The sequence below is a fragment of the Dermacentor albipictus genome, chromosome 7 (assembly GCF_038994185.2).
Source record: "Dermacentor albipictus isolate Rhodes 1998 colony chromosome 7, USDA_Dalb.pri_finalv2, whole genome shotgun sequence".
Lineage (NCBI taxonomy): Eukaryota > Metazoa > Arthropoda > Arachnida > Ixodida > Ixodidae > Dermacentor > Dermacentor albipictus.
The window spans coordinates 61017640-61043974 of record NC_091827.1 but is presented as its reverse complement, the minus strand read 5'-3'; the positions used below and the strand labels follow the sequence as shown (position 1 = coordinate 61043974).

Sequence of the window (26335 nt, the reverse complement as noted above, 5' to 3'; positions counted from 1 at the left end):
GCCACATGTCCCGTTTTGTTTTTTCATGCATATCTGTGCACAAAATTGCCAGCGTGAGTTTGCCTCGCATTATTTACCAGACGGGCAAGCAGTGTTGGAAAGCCAACCTCGCAGAGTCCTGGCAGGAATACTGACGCAACTGCAGAAGAAAAGTGCACCTCAGTGACTCTGGCGTTGCGCAGCTGAGCACAAAGTCGACGGTTTGGTTCCTGCAGTTAAGTCGAGGTGGAATGTAAAAGCACACGTGCGCTTAAATTTGGGTGCACTTTAAAAAACCCCACATGGTAAAAAATCTGGAGCACTTCACTATGGTGACTTTCATAGCCTCAGTATTGGTTTGGGATGTTAAAACCTGACCGTCTGCCCGCCTGCCTTCCTGCCCGCCTGCCCGCTTGCCCGTCGGTCCATCCATTCATTCATCCAATCCATCTAATCCAATCAATCCATCCATTCATCAAATCAAACAGTCAATGAATCAAGGTGCATGTCAACAAGGAAAAGCGAACACAAGGGGTGTATAAAGGAGGCTACGACACAGATTGGACCAATGGACCAGTCCACTATTCCTGTATATATTCTTGCCTGACCTGATACTCGCATCTTGACCATCGTCAAGACATCCAGACCATCGGGACAGTGTACTCTGGTGGTGCTTTCAGAAAGTTACAATGGCAACAAGCAATGTGTTACCACCGCAATGTGCACCAGTACGGCTGGTGCTACACCAGCACACGGCATCGTCATCGACCTTGTGCCACACTAGTATGCTGGAATGCTTCACGATGTGGTGTCTGTGATTGCAAAGGAAAGCGAAGGAAAATGGGCAGTTGTTGGAAGAAAACTCTCACCACATATTATCCTCCTCAGGAAGATCAGCCCGATGTCCACGTTGCTAAGGAAGAACATACAGGAGAACATGGAGAAAAGGAAATGCGGTGCGGAGACGACAGCCCTGAGGAATCGCAACCACATTTTATTAAAGAAGGTTTCCTGAAAAGATACAAACCATCAATGCAATCAACTCATTCTTTTCATGCAACCACACGTAGGAGAACAGCCAACAATTAAACTTTGTAACGTGTCCGCGACGCCTGTGGCCATAACACCATTTTCAAACGCCTTTGAACTGGCTACTGATCAAGTCAGCTCCTGAAATGTCTTCTGCGAGGGGGCCAGCTTTTGGTGAATCCCCAGCAGATGGTGAAATGAGCTACAGAGAATGTGCCGAACTTAAAAGGCCATTAAAGGAAAACAATAACTCCAGCTTAGATGATACATTACACAAGACCAGCTACAATCACTGGGTACAGGGTAACAGATACCATAATACGCTGCTTGAATTCATACACAACACAGGCCTTACAGCACACACATAATACACACAAGACGTTATGCCTTAAGGCAAGCCCTTATTGCAATTAAAAAAAAGGAAGGAACTCCTATACATTTTTCAGAATTTGTTTTGTGCCAAGAATGGCTTAGTTATGGAGAAAACAGACTGCTGGGAGTCGATTCGACGCCGTCTACATTAGACATGCATTGTTCTACCAATTGAGCTACGGCGAAGGCTTTTCTGCAGCCTTGGGTAATTATGCATGTGTATAAGATCTAAACTGGGGAGTGTTAGCCCGCACCACTCACAGCCACGTCAGCGGACGTGGAACATCCTTTTGACCAATGGCGTCAAGTACAGTAGAACCTTGTTGGCATGATCCTGTTACGTACGATTTCCCGGTGCCAACATTTGCTATCGACAACACGAAAAAAATGACCCAATACAGTTATGCATTTTTTACCGGTTCATACGTTCCTGGAAGATGTCATTTTTCGGTGCTAGCGTTCAGTATATCGCCAAATTGCGATCTTATGATATGCTTTCCAGCCGCTACATCCCATGTAAACAAGAAAAGGTGTGAGGTGCGTGCGATCGAGAGCAGTAGCTACCTGCCGCAGCAGCTTCCTTGCAACACTCACTGACTCGTCTTATGTGAAAACACTGGCACAGACTCATTTCCCTATACCGGTACCAGCGAAAATCTCTTCCTGGGTCGTTGCAGGCTGCATTCACAGCTATTGCCACCAACCTTAGTGCCATAAGCATCTCCATCTATCTCTTTCACAACGCATAAGGTGTAGTGCCACTGGAAGCGTACTGCATGCTTTTAATATGCGATAACCCAAACGCATCGCTGTTCCCTGCTGCAGGCGGCATGAAGCGAGCATCATGTTTCGCTCTGGCAGCATCATAAGCATCATATTCCAGCGTCGCTCACCAGCTCGATTTTGTTTCCGTTTCCCATAGCCACCCTAAAACACTATGCAATAAGAAAACGACCAGTCACTCGGCTACCGCTAACTCGACGTGCCTTGGTGTTTGTGCCACTATGATTCAGCCAAGTGGGCACGTCAAAACTTGCTGCCGAAGTGCCTCGCTCAAGGAAGCTGCTGATCCAGGCTGAATTCGAAGAGTGCAAACGTAAACTTGTCGAAGCTGCAAAAACGACAATGCTTGTCTTGGGTCACTTGGGCTGCTCGGGCAGCCCACCAGCTCGGCGTGCGTCAGCATCTCGTGCTGCAACGATTCACGCAATGCGTTGCATTACTTAGATGTGAACTACAGTCGAGTCTCAATTTTTTAGCAACTGCAGCTCGTACATTTTCCTGGTTAGTACATTTTTCTCGCATTTTTTCCCAAAACATATGAGTGAAGTTCATCTGTAGTACGTGAACTTTTAGGAGCAGGCAGCTGACAATAAACCTTCACATGCTACCGAAGGTATCAAACCTGTTTAACTTTTGCTATTCAACAATCACAAAAATAGTCATGAATAGCCTGACTGGCAAGCGAACAAGAGTTCAGGATTGCCAGCCAGCCTCTAGAGCCTATGCAGGAGTATGTTTACCTAGGTCAATTACTCACAGGGAACCTTGATCACCAGAAGGAATTTCACAGAATAAAAATGGGTTGGAGCACATACGGCTGACAGTGTCAGCTCCTGACTGGAAGCTTACCACTATGATTGAAAACTCTACAATCAGTGCATTTTACCGGTGCTGACATATGGGGCAGAAACTTGGAGACTGACAAGTTAAGGTCCATGCAAAGAGCAATGGAATGAAGAATGCTAGGCATAACTTTAAGAGACAGAACGAGAGCGGTTTGGATCAGAGATCAAACGGGTATAGCTAATATTCTAAGTGACATTAAGAGAAAGAAATGCAGCTGGGCAGGTCATTTAATGCGCAGGTTAGATAACTGGTTGACCATTAGGGTTACAGAATGGGTGCCAAGAGAAGGGAAGCGCAGTCGAGGACGGCAGAAGACTAGGTGGGGTGATGAACTTAGGAAATTCATGGGCGCTAGTTGGAATTGGTTGGTGCAGGACAAGGGTAATTGGAGATTGCAGGGAGAGGCCTTCATCCTGCAGTGGACATAAAATAGGTTGATGATGTCGGCGTGAAAGAAGTTCGTTGAAGAGTGGCACATAAGTACACATGGCAGCACACTCCGTGACCCCAGTTGGCCTGACGGTTAGTTTTGAACCCTGTTTCCTCAGCACAGCTGCCCAATGAACTGTCCATTTGACCACGGATAACTGAGTGAAGCAGGTAGGCGGGAAGATGCTTATGTGCAAATATAAATACATACATAGATAGCTAGATAGATACTTGGCCCCTGGAAAGTGCGTGAGGTACCCTAAGAATGCTGACGCATCAAGACGTACCTCGATCCTCTTCCAGCTGTCTTTGTTCCTGATGACCTCCATCAGGAGCTCGGTGGAGATTCCAACAAAGTTGAGGGTGCACCACACCACCACTGCCCGGTCCATGCCGTGCCAGGAGCAGACGAAGGCAAAACTGGCTGCTGCCCCCAGCATGCGGCGTTTGGGCGTCCACCCACGAGCCACGACTGGCTGGTAGATGTACCTGCGGAGCATGCATACACTGGCTTCACAAGTGCAACGTATAAACCATCATGAATGAAAGTTTCAGATACAGTGGCGCTGATGAAAAATTTCCCTTGATTCGTACAACAGTCACATTATATTGATGTCCTAAATGTCCAAGTCTTGAGCTGGGACATGCAGTGCAGTTTTTTCTTTTTTCTTTTTGGGGCACATGCGACCTTTAGTTTCGATTTTAAATAAAGACATTGGAAGTGCTTTAACAGGTTAGCCAGGTTGTGTGGTGGGGCACAGAAATGGACGATGACAAAGAAGTCTTAAAACTGAATGGTCATACAGTTCCTACCTCCCAACCCTCTCATCGTAGACCAAATTTTTTATGCTGCACACTTATTTAGAGCAACAGCGCTTAATGTAGATGCTATTTGCAACTTATTGGTATGAACTGCACAGGATTTACTAAAACAAAAACAGTGTAAAGATGCCACACAACGAGGTGGTGACTAGCAACCATGACTAAAATAGAACAGCACAAAGTTATGTCACTGAATGAAAAAATAACACAGTGAAGTGTTATTAGCAACTGATTAGCAACCATGGTTGCTAGTCACCACTTCATTTCTTTTTTATTCAATGTCGTAACTTTGTGCGGTTTTATGAATGTTGCATCTTTGTGCTGTTTTATCCTAGTAAGATATGTGCAAACCGGCCCACATGGACACAATCCCACACATGGACTGTAGGTTGGTGATGGGGCAGCCAACAACAAAAGAGACGACGAACTAACAATGGCAGCAAGCAGGTAGGATTAATGGGCTGAGTGCTATCATGCCTGTTTGTTCTGCCAGTTGTAACTCTGGGAGCAAAGGATGGCTGCCACCTTGAGCACTGCAAATCCTGGTCTATAGATGCTACTGGCTTTGGGAGTAAGCTCCAGCTTTTAATTTTCATGTTAAGATACGCGTGCAATGTGGAAATGCCTTACAAAATCACTGCACTGATTTGCATGAAACTGACTGCATCTAAATGAACAAAGAGCTATACACTAGCAGTTACTAGATGCAAACTATTGCTGAAATAGTTATTTTCAAAAAAATTTATAAATATCAGTACTTTTGAAGGAAATTATAAAGAAGCACCAAGTCTTGGATTGTTTAACTCCAAAGCAAGAGCATATTTGTCCTTGAGCAACATATGACATAGTGCTTATGTTTACTACTGTAATAATTAATATTTCACATAGTACATTTACTTAGTCCTCGCAAAGTTGGCAAAAGTCTCACTAAAGAGACACTCGCACTATCTACAGCAATGTCTCGTGGGTAAATGTTACCTGCTCCAAGACACTGTAACAGATACTGTTGTCTAAATTGTGGTACTATTATGTTTAACCCCTATCGTGCCATGCCATTATCCTGAATTCTGACCAAAAATTGCCAAATTTCTTATTAAGGAATTTTTTAGGAGAGACATTGCAGGGAGTGTTTTTGGTGCTCATTTATTCAAAATATCAGCCATTATTCTAAAACTGACACCATATTATACCATGCAATATCATATCATATATTATATGATATATACATATATTATATAGCATACGATAGGTATGAAATAAGAACATAAATCGTGACAGCCGCCTGCGGAGCACATATTGAAATACTCCAATTAGTAGCCTGTGTCCTCATCGAACGCGCTAACTAGAGACGCCAAATACTGGAAGCAAGGTGGGAATTCAGGGGCTTTGTTTATGTTGATTCCGCACCACTACCCTGCGATGTCAGTCGCCAGAAACGCTGCTCTCAGAAGACGAGCTCAATGCACAGAGAATCTCGGTGTTTGCTTCACTCGCAGAGCAGTATGCTTCATCTTTGAAATCCCTCAATACATCACTGAAATTAGCCTTTTTCTTCTTTGTGAAGAAGCCAACGAAGCTTGAACTGCTGGTAGCGGCATTACTTAAGAGCCCCAGCTGCCAAATTGTTTTTTTCCTCTGCCATTCAAAACTTGCTCCTCCTTGTGCTGACACATACCAGAAGCGCAACAAAGCACTGAGATGAAATGAGCTTGTCCATGATATTGCTAGAAAATGAAAAGTGTTGTCGACGAGCACAACTCGTCCTTGGTCGCTATTGCAGGAAACGCGTAGACCAATCCAGCTTGTCCAAGGCACGGAAGGGGCCAATGTATCAGAGCAGGACTAGCCTCTGAGAGTTGCCATTGTGGAGCACTGTAGATTGATTCACATGGCTGGAGCTCTTAAACGTGCATGTATATCCAATTACAAAGGTGCTTTTGCATTCTGCTCCCACTGGAAAGTGAACAGTGAGGAAAGAACAGAATGAGTAATATAATGCTTACTGCATTATATTACTCATAATAATTGACAGATACTAGCACAAGGCACTGCTGCAATAATTCACTCACCTCTGTATCCACAGGTAGAGCCCTCGATCAAAGTGCCTGCGTGCGCACAGGATGAGAGCAAAGATGTGACAGAGCATCGATCCACGTGCAATTCATTCACATACTAAACATAAACTGTGTGAACTAAACTTGAGTGTAGGGTAAGCTGCAGCGGCTTTACCTAAGCAGGACTTTAGTTTGAAAGTTATGACCAAATCTAATGGCAGGTTCGCAGCAATGAATTCTGCTCTTTTGAAATGAAACTGCTTCAATGAAAGACCCAAGGCTTTTATCAGGCGTAGATCAATCCCTGGAGAAGCCAAGAATTTCCAGTCCAAATTTTCGGAGTGCACTGGAACTTTAGAATCTTGGGGTAACTTCGGAACCGGTTTAGCATCAGTGCTCCCTCGTTTCCTTGCTCTTGTGGTGAAAGCGTGCATTACAATTGTGAACTTCGTGATACCAGTCAAGCCACGATACTACAAACATGGACATAATGAATAATTAATAACCTCGAACCTAAATATTTATTGCTGGTATCAGCATGTAAGAAATACAGTCGATGTCTTTAAATTTAATGTCTCTTAATTTCAATGCGCCAGAAAGTGTCGGCGAGAAACCATACATTGCTATGGGGCGAAAACTCGTTTAGTTTGAATGCAAAAGCATGCTGCTTAGGTTACCTCGACCCTCACCTGATCCCCACATGCGTCTCCTTGTGCGTGCAGTGGTTACTAAAAGCTCGAACATGCAAGAAATCCAGCAGCCTCGTTCCTTAGGTGTGAAGCTGTTTTATCTTTATCTTTTAGTGGCCCAAGCTCCTTCCACCTGTGAAGCCATTTATTCCAGCTTGTTTCATGTCATGTCACAGTGAGGCAGCGTTTAAACATGTCAGTGTTTTTTGCCGCACGCAGGTTGAGTCATGCTTCAAGAGCATGAAGCGAAAAGATATTACAGGCTACTTCAAGCAGTAAGAAAGACTTGAATTCACTCATTTTGCCATCGTTTACTAATTCGACCTATTGTTTGTTAATGTGACCCGTTGCAGTACTGCAAGGGTTGGTTTACTGGAGGTCCACTGTAAATGCTTATGACGAATACCAGAGAATAGTACATGATTCCCCTTGACAGCTCTATAGTAATATGTCCACAAAAACCCTGTCTCAACATTAGAACTTGTCTCTCTCTCACTGATTATGACAAGCCAATTATTCTCTAAGGCAAGTGATAAAACTGGCAAATTAGCCTTCCGCCAATAGAAACCACCATTCTCTGGATCTGCTGTCTCAACTCTATCAGTTCAATTCACTCGCAGAATGCTGACCGCTATCACACTGGGCTCGAGCTGCTGCACAAAAAGGCACTGATCATACAATTTACTATTACAGAAGACTTCTCTGTAATAGTAAATTGTATGGTCACTTCGATCGTGACCGAATGTTCCTGCTGGCACCCATGCATATATATAGGCCCAAGCTTTTCTTACATTGATTCTAAAATCGACCTTCGCCGGTTAATTCAAACCTGGCCAGCCTGACCTATGTACCTGACCTGACCTGAAGCACCTGACCCCTATGGTGACCCCAACAGCGACCTCCTTGGCGGCAGCACCCGTCTCGGCGGGGCTTATGGGGCAGTGACTGCGTTGAACACACATTATATCCTGTCGGAAACGCTTATTTTTCAGCCTGCCCTATGAGGATTTTCAAGCAATAACCATCGCTCACAGTGTCTGATTACGGTATTTATCAAATTCTATCGGGTGTATTTCTTTAAAAAAAAGAAAAGAAAAGATGATGGGGCCACAAGTTTGTCTGCGCGGTGCAATCGGACTTGAATCCAAAACCGCCTCGAGAGCATTCATATGCTTTACCGCATAGCAGGGACGGATTGCGGCGAAGCTACCTTTGGGAAACCGGCAGTCAATGTGCAACACATTTTAGACTCTTGCAGTAAGCAGGGTAATATCATGAGCAATCTCGAAGATATAGAAAAAGCAGTGGAAGAATTCTATACTGAATTGTACAGTACTAGAAGCAGCCACGATACCTCCATGCGAAGTAGTACTGAACAGGTTACAGATGCTCCTTCTATAACTAGCGATGAAGTTAGAAGGGCCTTGCAAGACATGAAACAGGGAAAAACAGCAGAAGATGGATTACCAATCAATTTAATCGAACATGGCGGAGACAATGCTTGAAAAACTAGTGGCCCTTAATACGAACTGTCTATTGACTTCAAGGGTCCCAGAGAACTGGAAGAATGCCAACATTATATTAATCCATAAAAAGGGAGACGTCAAAGAATTGAAAAAATTATAGGCCCATTAGCTTACTTCCAATATTACATAAAATATTCACAAAGATAATTTCCAATAGAATAAGGGCAACACTGGACTTTAGACAACCAAGGTAACAGGCAGGTTTCAGGAAGGGATACTCTACAATGGATCACATCCATGTCATCAATCAGGTAATCGAGAAATCCGCAGACTGCAATCAGCCTCTCTCTATGGCTTTCATAGATTATGAGAAGGCATTTGATTCAGTCCAGATACCAGCAGTCATAGAGGCATTACATAATCAAGGAGTACAGGCCACATACGTGAATATCTTGGAAAGTGTCTGCAGAGGTTCCACAGCTACCTTAATTCTTCACAAAAAAGTAGGAAGATACCTATAAAGAATGGGGTCAGACAAAGAGACACAATCTCTCCTATGCTATTCACTGAGTGTTTGGAAGAAGTATTCAAGCTATCAAAATGGGAAGGCTTAGGAGTAAGGATCAATGGCGAATATCTCAGCAACCTTTGATTTGCAGATGACATTGTCCTGTTCAGCAACACTGAGGACGAGTTACAACAAATGACTGAGGACCTTAACAGAAAAAGTATAAGAGCAGGGTTGAAGATTAATGTGCACAATAGCCGGGACTGACAAAGAAGCTTGAGAACAAGTAAAGGACCGCACAAAGAGCGATGGAACGAAGAATGCTAGGCATAACCTTAAGAGACAGAAAGAGAGCATTTTAGAACAGACAGCAAACGGCTAGAGCTGATATTCTAATTGACATGAACAGAAAGAAATGGAGCTGGGCAGGTCATGTAATGTGTATGTTAGATAACTGATGGGCCATTAGGGTTACATAATGGGTGCCAAGAGAAGGGAAGTGCAGTCGAGGATGGCAGAAGACTAGGTGGGGTGATGAAATAAGAAATTCACAGGTGTTAGCTGGAATCAGTTGACGCAGGACAGGGGTAATTGGAGATCACAGGGAGAGGCCTTAGTCCTGCAGTGGACATAAAATAGGCTGATGAAGATAATGATGAATTTTTCGTGCTAAAAAATTGGGTGCGCATTACATTTCTACTTGGTCTGGGAGCTTTAATGTCCTTTACACATTCGTTTTTCTATTTCGGACGTACAGAAAATGGGGGCGTGTTTGGTTTGGTGGTGCATTAGAATAGGGAAAATACTGCCGAATTAATCAGCGCCGAGTTTTGGAATTTTTTGTGCACCTTCTTGAATTCGACCTGCCCGGTGATTGACCAATTTCGTCAGTCCCATCAGGGTTAAATTAACAGAAGTCGACTGTAGTCGCCTAAATACGCAAGCAATGTTCTGTAACGAGAATGTGGTGTTTTAGGGCAGTCCTGCAAGCAGATTATGCTACTGCTTTCATTCTGTTGGAAATGCTTTCAGAACTTGTTACACTGCTGATACTAAAATACTTACTATTTTATTTGCCATGAATCAAAAACAAAGCTACTGACAGCACTGATACGTGGCGACGGTTTTCAGTATCACTGTGGAGGAGGTTAACGTCGGCCAACATCAACTGTCATGTCCACGACAACTGGTGAAGGCATAAAAATTGAGAAGATGCCCCAGAAATCTCAGATACATTACAAAAGCGCAGTGGAACTTGCGTGCCATTTTAGGCTTAATTTAACAGCAACGATGGCGATAGCATTGCTAAAGGTGCTGGTTGCTCTCCGTTGCTTAAAGTAATGTTGCTCCCAGTAGCACAATAGCAGGACTGAGATTTCCATTAGCCGCTAGGTTGATCAGATTAGCATTCAGAAGTTGATGTAGAAGCGTTCATTTGATGCAGTATGCTCACAGCTGTAAACAACATGCCTAAGAAAGGAAGCCTTGCTCTCTCTCGCCATGCCTGCAGCCTTCGTTGACCACAGTTAACGAATGCGGAGGAGGGCTGTTCAGCTGCAAACAGATGGGATGACAGAAAGCTCCACCATAAGCAGAGGTGCTTATAGCATCTCATAGCAGTAGCTGCCACAGGGAAAGACAGGAGAAAATGGCAAACTGTTGCTTTTGTAATCGAATTGTTGCTGTGCGACCTGACACACACGCCAAGCATCTTAACGTGCTAGGTTGCATGAGGAAAGGACAGTGGTATGATCCTTATTCACTCATGTCACGAATGCGTCTCTGGCCTAGTGGGTGGAGAGTTGGGCTAATATGCCTGGTAGGCCAGGGTTCAAATCCCACCAATGGACACGTAATTATTTTTCTTTTCAATTGAGCAATGGTTTATGTTAAAACCCCTATTTGGCCTATCCAGCAAGACCACATGGCATATCCAGCAAGACCGCATAGCCTATCCAGCAAGACCGCAGCCAGACGACACTCTAGAACCTGGGGAGGTAAGGAAATACAGCTTCGCTTTAAGAAAGCAGATGTCTCCAGCCCTAGAAAAACGTGAAAAGATTTCCAGCTGGCCAGTGGGGCCCATTAATACTTCAGTCAGACGACCCCCTGCTGTGACCCACCTCCAAAGGTAAGAGCACAGGTGAATGCGGCTCACGCATTTCGGTGGTGGAGGGAGTTCCATGCCCTCGAGGCCAGCCACTGCCGACCCCAACCCGTAGAGTATCCGGTACTTCAGGAAGAACAGCACCGTGAGGCAGATCCCAAGCCCCAGGAGGCTGGGATCGTCCATCTCTGCCACGAGGTCAGGGTAGTATGCCAAGGCTGAGCTAAAGCATGTCACAAAAGCAGAAAATGTGCCACTTATGAGAGAGTATGTACACAAAAAAAGTAGATATCAAGCTATGATGTTTACCATCCCAAAGAAATACTACACTGGCTATAAGGGGCTCCGGATACATTTGGGCATGCATTTTATTTTTTATGCGCACCTATGTACCCGAGTGTTTTGTGCATTCCATCCCCTGTGGAATGCAACCACTGTGGTCATGTATTGAACCCATGACCTTGCACTTGGCAGGAGATTGCCGTATTGCGTCTGCTACAGCTTGCTATATTCTGGTTACAGAATATGGAACTACGACACAGTGTTGCGGCAGAAGCTGGAATTTATCTGTCAAGTAGTCAATTAAAGCAATTACCATAAGGCACCCACTATGGTGAAGGGGCCCATTATAATAGTCTGTGACTGGATTGTGTAATGCAACCTGTATATTGGATTTGCATAATTTTTTTTTAGTGTGGTGTACTACCAAAATGCCACAATCACTTTCTTTTCCTGCACCTAGGAAGTCCTTATTGTGTTGGCTAAAATCACAGCCATTTTCATTGCTGCTGCTGATATACAGAGTAATCAAGGTACAAGAAATGATGAAAACATGTAAAGTACAGTATATGAAATATACGTAAATCAACACATTTACACACAACTTGTGGTAAAACTTGCATGTGACCTAAAGCACACAGACACATGACGAGAGAAAGACGCGTGCGGATTCTTTTTTCCACGCAATGCGCTTCGATCAACTTATGATATGCTTTCTCAGAACCGCAATCAGCATGCACTGGTCGCAGCTCTGAAAGCATTTTGATTTACACACTATTTCTAAATGCTATTCTGAGACAGACTACGGCAACTTAAACTGGCAGAAAGAAACAGAAGGACACTGTCTGCTTAGCTTGCGTTTCTTCCATAGTGGCTAATTTGGTAAACAAGTCGGCTCTGTATGTTAGTACATTGTAACACATTAGTTTAAGACTCAGCTCGCTTGGGACTTCAATGCAGTTTTTGTATAGACTTATTGTTTTAGTGAATGATATGTTTTTACTTGCTTACATAGTACTTGAATGAATCCCAACTAGACTCAGGCTAGCGATTCAGTTGCATTAATACTATGCATCTTTGTAAAATATTTATTGTGAATAAAATCAATCAATCAATCAATCAATCAATCAATCAATCAATCAATCAATCAATCAATCAATCAATCAATAACTTTTATGTCCGCTTTTACAGCTAGATGCTGTGAAGCTTGAGTGTATGGCTCCTGCAAAAGGCCGGTGGATGGATAGAGCAAACCAGCCTGACATTTCAGTGGTGGCACAGCAGCTGGACACCATCTCAAAACATTGGATGCATTGCTACATACCAATAAGCCGACCTTACAATGAACTTCGCCACATCACTGCTGCCAAAAAGCCTGCTCGTGGCTGTGGCTATTATACTGGGCTAAGGTGACTATGGCAAGTGTTTGGCTCATCGAAAGAAAGATTCGATATGGTGCCCCCTCTTCGTAGGAAGTCATTTTAAATAGTTGATCAACCAATAGGGATATCAGTGTTGCCGGAATGTGCCACATGCGTTGTGTACATGTGATAATGATGGTTCCATCTCTCCGAGATGAGACATGCCAGCTTCTTTAAGGGGTTGTTGCAAAGGAAAGAAATGGTGACGGCAGAGAATAGTAAACTGGGCAAGCCTATACTCAGTAATGTTTGGAGAGTAGCACGAGAACATACACAAGATGAAATACACAGATTGTTCTGAGCCTTCATTTTGTCTTGTGTAGGTTTTCGCACTACTCTTCAAACATATTAGAGACAGTGTACAATGAAGCTTTTCACTAGAGTGACAAGCTTTGTACTTTGATATGTGTCCGTTAGTGTGTGCTATGGCCAATTAGCAAAATACAGAAGTGCAACTGGCAATAGACCAGTTTTGGCAATAGAGAACTTTAGTATGCGCTTGGGGCCCCAAGAAGATAGTGGGCCACAACTGAGCATGCGTAGAATGCAAGGCAGCCTTGGGTCTTTGTGTTAGGGTCAACCCAACGAGCTTAAGCTCGAAAAATAGCGTGGGTTCCCAAGCCGCCTTGGGTGCTTTGCGCGGACGAAGAGCAGTCGCATGATAGCCAAGAGAGACATACGAGCCGCAGCCATCCACAGCTCAGATTGCTCAGTCAACTTATGGTGCCAAGCATGACCGGGCACACAGCTTTGTATGCTCGGTTGCGCGTTACTCCAACTTAAATTGGCCTACAATGCTTGGCTGCAGAGCAAGCTTGCCATGTTCCAGGTGATTTTTGGCACATTTAGAGGCGACAGACACAGCGCAATGCAAGAAGATGCTAGCTAAGGTCGGGTCATCCCCCTTTGACTCCACCCCTTAGCTTAGAAAGGGCAGTAGCAAGTAATATGAATAATAACATAGTCATTATTTTTACCACAAACTTTATTCCAAGCCTTCTTTTTTATTAAAAAATGAATTCTTTAATGTCTTGCTTGTAAAAAGACTTGTTTTTTTGCTTTCAAGCATCTTCTATTTTCACCTCTGTGCCATACCAAGTGCGTAACCCAGCGTTGATCTTGTCCCAATCTAAAACAGATGCTCCTCCGAACCCAAGACCAACCAACGCAACGCTGCTTGAGGCCCCAAGACTTTCTAAAACTCTCTAGTGAGATTTAAGTTCCTTTGAATTTGAGCAAATATACGAGCACTATTGTTCTTCGAACAGCAGAACAGAATATGTGAGCTCCAGTGAGGCAACACTATCGATAGTACTATCGGTAGCACACTATTGATATCGATAGCATTATCAAGTACACCATCGATAGCACACTGTCGGTAATGCAAAATCACACAACATACAGCATTTAAACACTTCAAAGTAAACTGTGCGATGTTTCCCTGTTAAATTGTATGAACGAAGTGTTACAGATGGTCCGTTGGCGCAAAATTTCTGGCAATATAGACGAATCCCTATAATTCGAACTCGAGTGGGCCCGAAAATTTGTTCGAATTCAATGGAGTTCTAGTTAAAAGAAGCTCGGTAAATGGAGGACATGTGCCAGCCATAGAGTTTCATACAGTTACTAGAGGAAACTGTGGTGCTAGTGTCTACGGTAGCTGCAAGTAGGACTGTTCAGCCAGCATGGGAATGATGGGTAGTACATGGAGTTGCCTAAACTTGGTCCTTCTGGCTTTAAATGGCTTCTTGACTATGCAAAGTGATCACTTTAAGGAAGTGCTGCATCACAAATAGCTAAATAAACATAATTAATATCGTCCGACAGTAGTATTCGAACACAGGACCTCTAGCACAAAAGCCCGATATTGAAACCACTAACCCACAGGCAAGCGGAACCACTGCAATCAGCAGCGATTATGCGTGCTTGCAGAGCCTTATAACTTTTTGCATTAAAGAAAGCATAAATTGCTTTAAAATTGAGGCAAATTTAGACTATGATAAAGCATTATAAATTGAGCCGCAAGAACGTTTAAAAGCCCCAAGCACGGAGATGAGACAAATCCATGTACCACCCATCATTCCCGTGGTGGCTGAATGATCGCAGCATCGCAGCTCCCTCTAGTGATTGTACGAAACTCTATGCGTGTAGCCCTGTGTTATTTGACAGTTGTGCGGTGAGCTAACATGAGTGACGAGTACCAGAAGTGCCTTACTTCTGTGAAGTCACACTTATAGGCAAAATTTTTGCTGCTTTGAAGCGAAATTTGCCTTGAGCCAAAATTTGCATATAACCTATGCCCCGACTTTACTGGTAAATTTTTCTGAATTTTTGTAGTAGGTTATACAAGCCAAAACACGGTACTTGCGACAAGAGACGAGAGCAGCCGCTGGCACGCGGCCACACTGCCGAGTCAAAGGCGCTGCCATGTAAATTGGCGTGCTGCCAAGAGCATGGTTGGCAGCACAATATGTTTGAATTAACCATGGCAAATGCTTACACTTACGAATTACCAGGCGTTTTCAGACATTGAAACACTACACTTAATTTTGACAGGACCACAGTGTCAGTTCAAATAAACCAGAAGTTCGAATTAAGCGAGTTTGAATTTAATGATGTTCAACTGTGGTATCACTAGCCAAGAGTTGCAAAACTATTGATCACAGTGCCAGTAGGGAACTATTGCAATATTGCCGATAGTACTATGTTATCAATAGTTTTCGTAACACCATCGATAGCTTCACGAGGAAATATGGTAATACCATCGATAGTCCTCTTTGCACTACTGATAGTTTAAAAACCTATAGATACTGTTAATAGTCAAGTTACCGATAGTTTTTGCATCATTAGGGTGTACATGCCGTGAGTGATACAGTATCGATTCATATAGCTTCTACAATTTTTCAAATGTGCCCCTTTTATGCACTCACCTGTAGAAATAGTGAAGAAGGGCCTCAAGAAGAAAGTAGTAGAGTGTACACAACCCGACCTGAACAGCAGGGTACATGACATCTCGCGCTGACCAGGCTGTTTTTTGTTTTGTGACCTAGGTAACAAAAACGAAATACTTAGAAGTCATTTAATCCTGCGTGAAAGCAGCGGCAAAATGCAAGAAATTCAAACCAGCCTAGGTGAAAGTTACAAAGTAACACACATGTACCCCTACTTAAACATTCTGTATGCCATTAAAATATTTCTATATATCTTCTGTATGCTTTCCGTATAACTCTTATGTAATACGATGACTGAATTACGACTATGATGACCAAATTCAGCAACTTTCTCACTAATTTACCAACATGCTCTTAGTTGGTACCAACTAAGTTACACACACGTGCTAGCACTATCCCACATCGTTATCACAGCAAGGTCCACCCCCGCTGTTGTTTACTGTTGCAAGCAGATTGGTGCTGGTCAGTGCGAGAAAGCAGAAAGGAACATAAGTGAACTGGAGCGGTGTCGCAGAAGAGTAATGAGGCTAGCAGGTGAGCATGTACAGCTTTTGTCAAAAGTTTACGGGATACTCTATGCCTTCATCATTTATGTAGTTTGGCAGTGTGGTGAAGTGAGGCTGTGTGGTGAGTCACTCCAGGCCTCTGGGCAGTAAGTACGAGGGCTATTTTCATGCACTGGGGCATTGCAACTTTGGGCTTACCACATAAGCTACTAAAGAGGCCATATTCGGCCTAAAGGTCTCAGGCGACACAGGTCGTATACTTTTGACAAAAGCTGTACAGGAGAGAAGGAGTGTGAGAGAGATATGAGGAGGCTGAAAGTGTGGTAGAGGAGCCTCAACGTCACATGATGAGGCTGACACTTTCAGTACAAACAACGGCGTGACAAAAGCTTGAATGCAGCGAGTATCACCGCATGGCCAGACGGCATCTCCCTGTGATGGCACGCAGCTTCCCACTTCAAGAAGGTATTCCTCGACAAGTTTGCCACAGGTGACAGAATACACGGTTGCCTTTTGTTCAAGAACCATGTGCAGCCAGTGACAAAGAATGGGAAGGAGATTTCAAGCTCAGTGTTTTTTGTAGAGCGTGTGGGACATACCGGCTGGCAACGTGAATTACTATGCACAGCCTCTACATTGGAGCTATAATTACTGGCACCCCGAGATGCCTACACAATTACCAACGCTCAGTCGAGTAAGTGGACTCCTAATTTGCTGTTGCACACTGTTCATGTTGTTGATTAGAGTTGGATAGAGCAGATGAAAACGTTGCTGCTTGTCAGCCGTGGATGCCAACAATTTGCACAGGGCTAAAAATAAGTAGGGTGCGAGATTAGAAAAAAATTTCAAATGGCGACTGACTGTCTTGCTACTCAATTTGACCCTCAAGCCAAATAGCTACAATTTTATTGGGCTGTCAAATCAAAGAACTCCAACTAACAGACCGTTTTACTCATTTGCAAGAGCGCTTCTCAGCACTGCAAATTTGCCCTACTAATGGTGGCACCAGTAACGACTCGAGAGAAGGCAAGATGCCCGCTGCAAATGCTGGGATTTGTCTCTGATGCATGGCTTCATAACGACAGCCATGCCTATACTTTCCATGTCACGAGACAAGCAAACTGCTTGCACGTGCTGACTGCAAGAATGACCGCACCGCCATTAGCTCAGCAAACTGCCTCACAGGTAATTTAATTTTACAGTTAAGAAAAGGGTTCATTGGCAGTGGATTTGAAATAAATATGCATTACCTTCTTGTGAAGTTGTGAATCAGTGATCTAGTAATATACATAAAGCCAGCAAGCAACAGCAAGTTTGAAACTAGCCAAAATGCAGCCGAGCTTTATTACAATGCAGTCACAACCAGCACAAAAACGGATTCATTATAAGTATTACATGCTTATTATAAGCATTTATTACACGCTGATATTGGCAAGAAATATTATTTGTTTCGTTACATATATCTAGTACTTTTGTTAAATCAAAAACCCTTCTGAATAGTTTTGTTCGAGAACAATGCACTTCATATGTGGTTTGCTGCCATATGCGATTTGTGTTCATTTCAGTCTGAAGTATCGTGATTCACACACTTCTAAAGGTAAGAGCCAATTAAGCAACGATAAGTGACATTGTAATGATTTGCGCTAATGCTGTCAAATGCACTTCAGTCAAGCCAATATTTAGTGTACTGCCCCAAAACACATTGACAATCACTGTGGCATACCTGTACGACAAAGTCCGAGTAGTTCTGTAAGGGGCCTGTAAACAGTGCTGGCAAGTAGAGGATGTACGCAAGTGATGTGTCGATTTCTGGATTGCTCTTTGTGCTGGGTCTTGCGATGGCATCGATGGCAAAGCTCATGCACCGAGCTGCCGTCCACGAAAGCCCAACTTGCGTGAGGAAAGTCTCCACGCTGCCATGGTAAAGATAGACAGGCTGGAAGAAAGGGTAGGGAAATATATTTTCTACTCATCTTCTATAATTAACCCTTTCAGGTGCTGTGTACAAAATTGTGTACGCCAAGCTAGCGCATCAACAGCACTCATGAAAGTAATTGTTAAAATGTGTCGCATACATCTTCAAACTTTTCTGATTGGAATTGCGCTGCAAGTTTGAATAACGGGTGTAAAACGTTTCACTAGAACGAGTGGGAAAGTAGACAGTTTTGTGTTCTTGCTCAGTGCGATTATGTCATATGTAGTGGGTCCAGTTCTTTCATTGTTTTTCACAGGGTGCTGCACCAGGCATGATTTTCAACTGCCTGGATTGGTGCTTTTCAAGCCTGCTATAATTGAAATAGCTGATTGTTCTCATATCTAATGTTCCTGTAGTGAGTTTTTGCACGTAGTCCACATTGTGTAAACTTCACAAAACTCAGTAAAAAACTTAAAGTTGTTAATCTATTCCACAGATGTACACTATTTATGATACAGAAGACACAAGAAATGGGGTGAAAGTGAGTCTTCAATCAACAGAATCTTTTGGGATCTGAAAGGGTTAAGTGCCTGAGAACATAATGCCAGCAAGGCACTGATTTGTCTTCAAATTATCGTGAAACATATCTGCAGACTTCTCGAAGAACTTTGAAGGCGTACTGACAGGACATTTTCGACGTGTCATTTCTTTGCATTAACTGGAGGTACAAACTATAGAAAAAAATTCCAGCACAACCCACCCACGATAATTTTCCAGGTTATGCGAGAGCCACATTAACGAGAGCCAGTTCCAAGAGCCACGTTAACAGCACACATACTTTTTTGAGTTTCCATTACAGCCGATTGAACCGAGTGTGACGGTGCGTCTCTTCGGTTTTGTCGCTTTTGCAGCCAAACACACTGCAGGTGCCTAGAGGCCTCCTAACATCCACGAGCTGTGCACGAGTACCAATATCACGACAGCACGACAATGGCGATGTTCTTATGCTCTACTTTCACAGGGTGTGCACCCATTCTCAACTGTTGCCATGGCACCGAGGATAGGTACTCACCTACTATGTTGCAAGCCCAGCTTCAATTTCTTGTAGGGAATATACTTTTACGTGGCTATTACACCGAAGCCAGATAGACCAAAATGGGGCAGGGTAGCCAAAGATATACTCTCACATTTAAACACTGGAAAGTGTCAGAGTGCCCTAAATAATTTACTATACTAACAGTTGTAGCTACGTAGCATCATGAAGCCAACAGACAATAAAGCGAAGGAAAGCATAGGGGAAATTAAGTGTGGTTTTAATCGAAATGTAGGAATAAGATAAAGGGAAATGAAGGTGGATGAACTGATTACTTCTGCATTTCAATTAAAACCACAGTCCATTGCCCCTATGTTTTCCTTGCTTCATAAAGAATACTGTAACTTGAAAAGAAGGAAAAAGTAAGAGCAGAATCTATACAAGGCAATATATATATGTCACAAAAAATACAACATGCACATAAAAAAGTTAACTACACATAATGTCCATCACTCCAAACAAATGTGAGCAAAAATAAAAATACTTCGAATGTAAAACAGCGGATAAGCTATAAATTACAGCTAACAGATTATATGAATTAAGAATATTTGAATGAGAAATTGAATATTTATACCTAGAACGAAAAAAATATTAAAAAGTAAAAGACGTGTAAGATTACAACGTTGGCGAGGGACCAAAAATGAAACCCTGTGGTTTGCCTTTTTGTTGTCCATTGTTTATACATACACTTTGGTAAGAAGGAGATGGATGAGTCATGATACACTGCCTTGCTCTGTTACTGCAATCGTTGCAGCTGCCAGACGTGAAATGAGCCAGAAGAGATGCATGCAGCTCTCTTCTAAGCTTTTTTTTTTACATTTTCATAACTAACCTTACTGCTACATGGCGTCGCCAAAATTTTCTGTCATTGCACTATGACAATGCTGATGCCAGGTCCACTCTTTCGAGAGCAACTTTAGCATCAAAAACACATTTTCTGTTTTCCTAGTTGCTATGCATCATCCTTTGATGTGCGAGAAGCATGTGGTAGGATTTTTCTGCAACTTTGAAAATGTGCGTCAGTGCTCCTTTAAGGACCAGCTGCAAAACACGACTCACAGCGAGACTCCTTACTTCTGACTCATCCAAAGCAGCATTGTTGCCAATGTCGGTGTCAACTCAAACCAACTGACTGACACCGGTGCTCAAAGTCAGTGAGGCCTGTGGGGAAGGAAGGGGGGGGGGCGGCCCCACTTCGACAAGTCAACTTTTGCCCTGTAGCACCCATTCGATAAGCACTGCAGGTGATCTTATTACCAGTAGTGCCTTGTGCTGGGCAGTTCTAAGCCTTAAATTTTTCGATTAATGATTTATCACGATCAATCAGTTGGTGTTCCATAAGCAAAAACAGGAAAGCAGGTATTGTCATACTGCTGCATGTATTTCCCAGAGGCACTGCGCATCACGGTCACCACCTTTGTTGAACTAAGATTTTTGACACAGCGTGCTGTTTAATTAGCTGCCTCAGTGTGAAGCTATCTGCTCGTGAATTAGTGAGGGTTTCTATGTGCTTCTATTCTTTGAGCTGTTCTATTGCCAGATGCTGTGAGTCAATGCTTCACTGATTATATAAATATATATATATATAATGAGCACGTGTGAGTGTGCTGTACTGGTTGCCATCCTATGAGCCGGCCCTCCACTGAAGGGAGACTTTAAGCCCTGACTGACACATATTAATATGCCAAAGCAACACCAATGAGGGCTACTCTATCGGAGGACTTCATATTGACCATGAGCTTTCCTTGAATCTGAATTCAAGTTTCCAAATGTGGGCATTCCCACATTCCTCCCTCCACCACAACAAGGCCACCATGACTGTGTGTAAACCCATGGTGTTATGCATAACAACTGGACACCACAGCTGCTGCCACAGAATGACACAAAATCAAACGTTATGGGTTCTTGCACTGAGGCAACGTAATTGAAGAGAATGGTGTCATACGGGGCAGTCAGAGACAGGGAAGTGGACCAACGCAATGAATTGGGATTCAAAGGAGGATCACAGTTACTCGTGACTAGCATACAATATATACATGCTTTGGTGCTCATTAATATTTTTTTGCTTCAAAAACATAACCTTAGATGTCCAGGAAAACGCCTGCAAACTTAAAGAGGCTGCCTTCAAAACTGACAGCTAAACTGTCTCTATAATCAGCCGTCTCAGAGTTCCCTAAGTAAAACACAGATGGTCCAGAGGGTCTGACCTGGCTTGAAGTCGTAAAGAGCACTGGTGTGTCTAACACAATTGAAGATAAACTGCATACCTTTAGGAATGTTAGCACAGGAAAGGCTGAATGGATGATAACAGTGAGACCCAGTAGGTAGCACACCAAGGTACTTCTGTACTTTGCAGAAATGTAGAAGGTGATGTACAGGGTGTAGAAAGATGCAGTTGTCAGCCAGCCAACATTGTAGAGCAGGAAGAAAGTGCTGTACGCAGCATAAAAACTTGAAAGCCACTGTATTTGGGAGAAAGAAAAAAAAGAAAAAAAAAACGATTGCACAGATCTAATGCACACATTCGAATCTATGGAAAATAAAGCTTTTGTGGCACAGTTCTCTCACACACACACTCGCTATGCAACGCGATATACATGCCAATTCTCTCAAAGAGCTACTTGGCACAACAGAAGCATGTGAGCGATCATGGCCGAATGGTTAGAGCACTGGCTGGGGGGCCGAGGTTCGACGCAACCATTAGACGTGCAATTCACGTAATTTTCAGAGTGCGAGCAATTTAATAAAGCAACAGCACCCAGTAGCCACAGTTAGCAAAGTACAGGAAGGTTTGCTAAGAGAGCTTCACTTCAGCAGATGGATCTAATGTGAGCAGAGACTTTAATGGCATGAGCTGCTTACATCTGTCACGCATGGGTCAGGCATGCAGCAGCAACGTGGCTTTGGCTAAACAATATGAAATTACGGAGAAAAAGTTGAGTGCGTACAATTCAGCTGCCTGTAGATACAACATATTTGTTTTGCCTTTAAGATTAAGTAGCACTACTTACAATGAAGGAAAATATAGCCTTGCACTAAAACTACTGCCAAGGCTTGTTGCATCCTTGGGTTTGTTGTTTGTCCGACACGAAGAACGAGCTCCCGCTTCATTCGGCTAACTGTTTAAGCTCCCTCATTCTGCTGGTTTTGGAATATTGCGGCTCTGCCTGGGCACACAATCACACTTTCTTGCAAGTTAGCTCAGACACGCTCTGAGCTAGCTTGCAAGGAAGTACACTATCACTGTGAAGGACATACACCATCCTATATTGCAGCAACCTCACTGCACTCACATCCTACAGAGCTGATCCAGATGGAACCTTGCCGGGCAGTCGGCTGGTGCAGCCTGCACCACAGATGGCGTGTTGCCTCCCGCCACCTGCTCTGTGGACTCACGCAACCAGCTTATTTCTGTCTACCTGCCCGATCGTGCCTGAGTATGTGCACTAGCGACACGCAGCCTATACTTGCTCGCACCATTCATTACTGTGAGTCGTGTGTGGTTCGAGTGGCTGCTGTGTGGCACGGCCACCGTGCAGGCCCACGCAGGATGTACGCTCCTTCTGCAAGGACACTTAGGCCCTCCTCCGCGGTGTGGATGGCTTTGCCTGAGGCCCTGTCCACACTGACGTAAGAATTTTGTAAATTAATGGCTTCTAGTGCAATGCGCATGGTGTGAGCTTATTCCTGCCTTTTCTTTCTTGTGTGTGCATGTGCTTTCACAGTTGTAGCAGGTTATTCCAGCGGCCCGACACGTCTGCACGGGCTTACACCTCTTCGCTGAAGTTGTACTACCAGTCTACCCATCTGTGTTCTCACCTCTTAACTCTTTTTCTTTTAGTACATTAAGATATCAAAGTAGTGTATCTTTACTTGTTGCTGGGCCGATTGGCTGGCACTTATTACGGTGTGTTGGGATGCAAAACAAAGTCAAGTAACACCAGTACAGGGAATAGCGCCATTTGCAACTAAATTTGACAGGGCTAAGAAACGGGGCGGGGCAGCATGAGCTTTTTGACAAGAATAAGATTGCCGCACATTTATTTGGCCATGCATTGCGGTTCCCACATGTGGGAGCCGAGTTTGTCTAGCATCTACATACTTGGCAGAAGATGCCTTGGCACGTGAGTTAATGGAGGCACGTTACATTAAAAAGAAACACAATATTTGTACCAGTGATATGTCTGTGGCCCTGCATAGCACTAAACAACAGTTCTTTGATTGTGCGTTAGAATAGGCATGAATTTTCAGAATTTCATCTCTGTGGTGTCATTACGGTGCACAAATTTACTTGCGCAGTCTCGCACCTTCCCTGTAAATGCAAGCCTGTCTGCTATGAAAGAACTTAGTTGCGAGTGCCACCCTTTCCTGTCCTGGTCCTATTTCACTTTGTTCCACATTCTAACACACCATAATATCAAAGTAACAGCAGTTTAGCAGCTATTTTTAATGTTCACGCTGTACTCTGAGCAATTAGGTGTATGCTTGTACCACATTAATTTTGGCACTCCTTTCAGATAACTAAATAAGTAAACACATCATTGCACACCTTCGGATGCTTAGACAAAACAGAACACAGTGCTTCAAATAGGATTGTGCAAATAATGCCACGTATGCAAATGAACAAGCTTCTATATTATTATGCACATGCATAAGTATGGCTTACTTTGTGACATTTGGCAAAAAGGCAGTGGCTGATGAGGGGCTGCACCAAAACCCACGGCCAAAACCTGCGGATAGCAGTGCTGTAGCGGTACCATTCCTCGTCAGCAGTGTCCTGAGGGCAAACCCAACAGAAAAAATAATCAATGAGCAGTGGTGAATGCTGGATGGCAAACTAGAAACTCGTATACTGTACCTTGTCACGAGGGATACCGTAAGAACCGTCGACGAACTCGTCAGGAACAACTTCAGGCAACGTATAATCTAAGAAAAAACAGGAAAGAAACAGCAATACAACGCTTTTTCGAGATAAGAGCTCCAAATGTCACGCGCTCGCGGTAAAGAAATCACAGGTAAGCCCTTCAAGAGAGAGAGAGAGTGAGAAAGACGGAGAGAGACGGGAGGGAGGGAGGGAGGAAAGGCAAGGAGGTTAACAAGACTAGACATTTAACAAGACATTTCGTTAACCCGTCAAACATACCCATTACGAGTGTACGCCACGGACATTAACAAAGAAACAAGAACAGCAGCAGCAGCAGCAATCGGAGCAGTAGCTTTAACCCCTATTCAGACACTCACTCGTTTTGCATGTCACGAAGCAGCCCAGAACGTAAACCAATCCGGACGTCCAGACCAACCAATGAAAAATCCTCAGCAGAATTTCCCACTTCTTCAGAGTGGCTGGGAACCTAGTGGGAAGAAGGGAAATGTAGAGAAACAGACAGGAACACTTCATTTTTAACTGGCTCCTATTTCCCAGTCGTCTGTGTTCGGAAGGGTGGCGACAAACATATTCGGATGCACAAACATTCATCGGTGCCCGTTCAAACGTCGCTAGCAAGCGTGAAATAAAGTCGAGTCATACGCTGGAAGCTTCAGGACTGTGGGCTTACCAATTCTGGACTACTGTAGGCGTTTTCTCCTTCAGATCCTCGGCGTCGTAGTCGTGAGAGTCGTTCATGACAGCTCTCTAACGGAGCAATCGTGCCGGTTGTCTTCGTTAGGCCTCACGCTACAGCGTCGCCACCGCGGTTTCAGCGTGTACGATTAATGATAACGTCAGCTTTAGTTGAACTAAATGCGACGCTCAACCCAGCGGTACACTGGACATGAAATGCACGCATGTCGCGTTGAACCAACGCGATGTTCAGCGATGAACCATAGTGACAGTGACCGCACGGTCGCCAGCATCGGGATCAAAGGCAAGCTTCACTTTGTGTCGCAGCCTCGAAAAACGCGCCGTAAAGTTTACATGGTGTTAGATACGTGCGCTGGTAGCTTCAAAAACGATCTGGCTGTGTTTTTACACTTGTCACTGCCGGAACGAATTGTTGCACAAGTTTAGAAACCTAGAGTAGGTAAGTTGTAGCCAGCGCTGGCGTGCACTTGAGCAGACGCCCAAAGAGAGCATGTGGCCACCTATTGTCACTGTTAGAAAAAAATATCTATATTTCAGGAATGCAAACGCACGTGTTAATAAAAAGCAGTAATACTGTAAATGCTTTAAAATGTGTTATATAAGAGGAGGTAAATAGTCCGGTTTTGAAAATTCAATTCAACCTATATGGAGCCGCGTAATTTAAACCTGCCTGGAGCGTCTCGTTGCCGCCTTCGGTATCTTGCGCACTTGTTTGAACTTTGGTACATAATTAAGATGCCTAGATGTTAGAGCGGAGCTATCTTGATTTTTATGTTCACTTTCCGCGAACAACTGTCTGACCGAGTAAGACGGACCGGCCCCAGGAGTCAGGACAACGTAATCAAAAAGGGGGACTTGGTGGGTCTGATCAGACACTTGGGCTGCCGCGCATGATATGTGTTCTGGCAAGAGTTATAATGTGGTTCGCAACGTGGGCCAATCCCTGAGATACTGCAACGCCACAGGAGCGTCATTTTTTTATTTTTTTTTATTTATCGTCAAGATTTATGAGCATTTCCTGCCCTCGCTTAGGACACTTACTCTGCTGCGGATAAGGTCGCAAGACCTGCCCCTCTTTCTGTTTAATTAAGTTTTTGATAATATACTGCCCACCACCTTCAAGAGTCTTTCGTTTATAATGAAGTAATATAATAATAAAGAAAACAAATTATGGGGTTTTACGTGCCAAAACCACGATCTGATTATGAGGCCACCTCGCAGCGGGAGACTCCAGAAATTTGGACCTCTGGGATTCTTTAACGGGCACCTAAATCTAGGTATACGGGTGTTTTCGCATTTCGCCCCCATCGAAATGCGGCCGCCGTGGCCACGATTCGATGCCGCGACCTCGTGCTTAGCAGCCCAACACCATAGCCACTAGGCAACCAGAGCGTGTTTAAGAAAAGGGGATAAGAAAGTGGGCGAAAAGATAACGTGTCGCAGGTGGGGACCAAAACATTATTTTCTACATTTCAATTTCAACCACAGCTAATTACCCCGATGCT

The 26335-nt window shown here is 43.8% G+C and overlaps 1 protein-coding gene across 4 annotated transcripts in view; it reads right to left on the bottom strand.

Annotated features, from left to right (window-relative positions):
* LOC135904721 (protein-cysteine N-palmitoyltransferase HHAT-like protein) overlaps positions 1 to 25319 on the bottom strand; it is a 28575-nt gene extending 3256 nt beyond the window's left edge. The window contains exons 1-12 of one of the 4 annotated variants that reach the window (XR_011507425.1): positions 24805 to 25319; positions 24491 to 24600; positions 24108 to 24175; positions 23916 to 24026; positions 21517 to 21711; positions 17965 to 18177; positions 15715 to 15830; positions 11101 to 11307; positions 6330 to 6365; positions 3726 to 3927; positions 849 to 990; positions 78 to 209 (exon numbers count right to left, since the gene is read on the bottom strand). Coding sequence is in view for 3 of the 4 variants with exons in the window: in XM_065435648.2 (XP_065291720.2) it covers positions 849 to 990; positions 3726 to 3927; positions 6330 to 6365; positions 11101 to 11307; positions 15715 to 15830; positions 17965 to 18177; positions 21517 to 21711; positions 23916 to 24026; positions 24108 to 24175; positions 24491 to 24600; positions 24805 to 24872 (1468 nt within the window). In the remaining variant the exon portion in view is untranslated. Of the gene's footprint in view, positions 1 to 77; positions 210 to 848; positions 991 to 3725; positions 3928 to 6329; positions 6366 to 11100; positions 11308 to 15714; positions 15831 to 17964; positions 18178 to 21516; positions 21712 to 23915; positions 24027 to 24107; positions 24176 to 24490; positions 24601 to 24804 lie in introns of those variants that run through there. The other 3 variants (XM_065435651.2, XM_065435648.2, XM_065435650.2) reach the window with 3 other exon arrangements.
* Positions 25320 to 26335: the final 1016 nt, after the last annotated feature.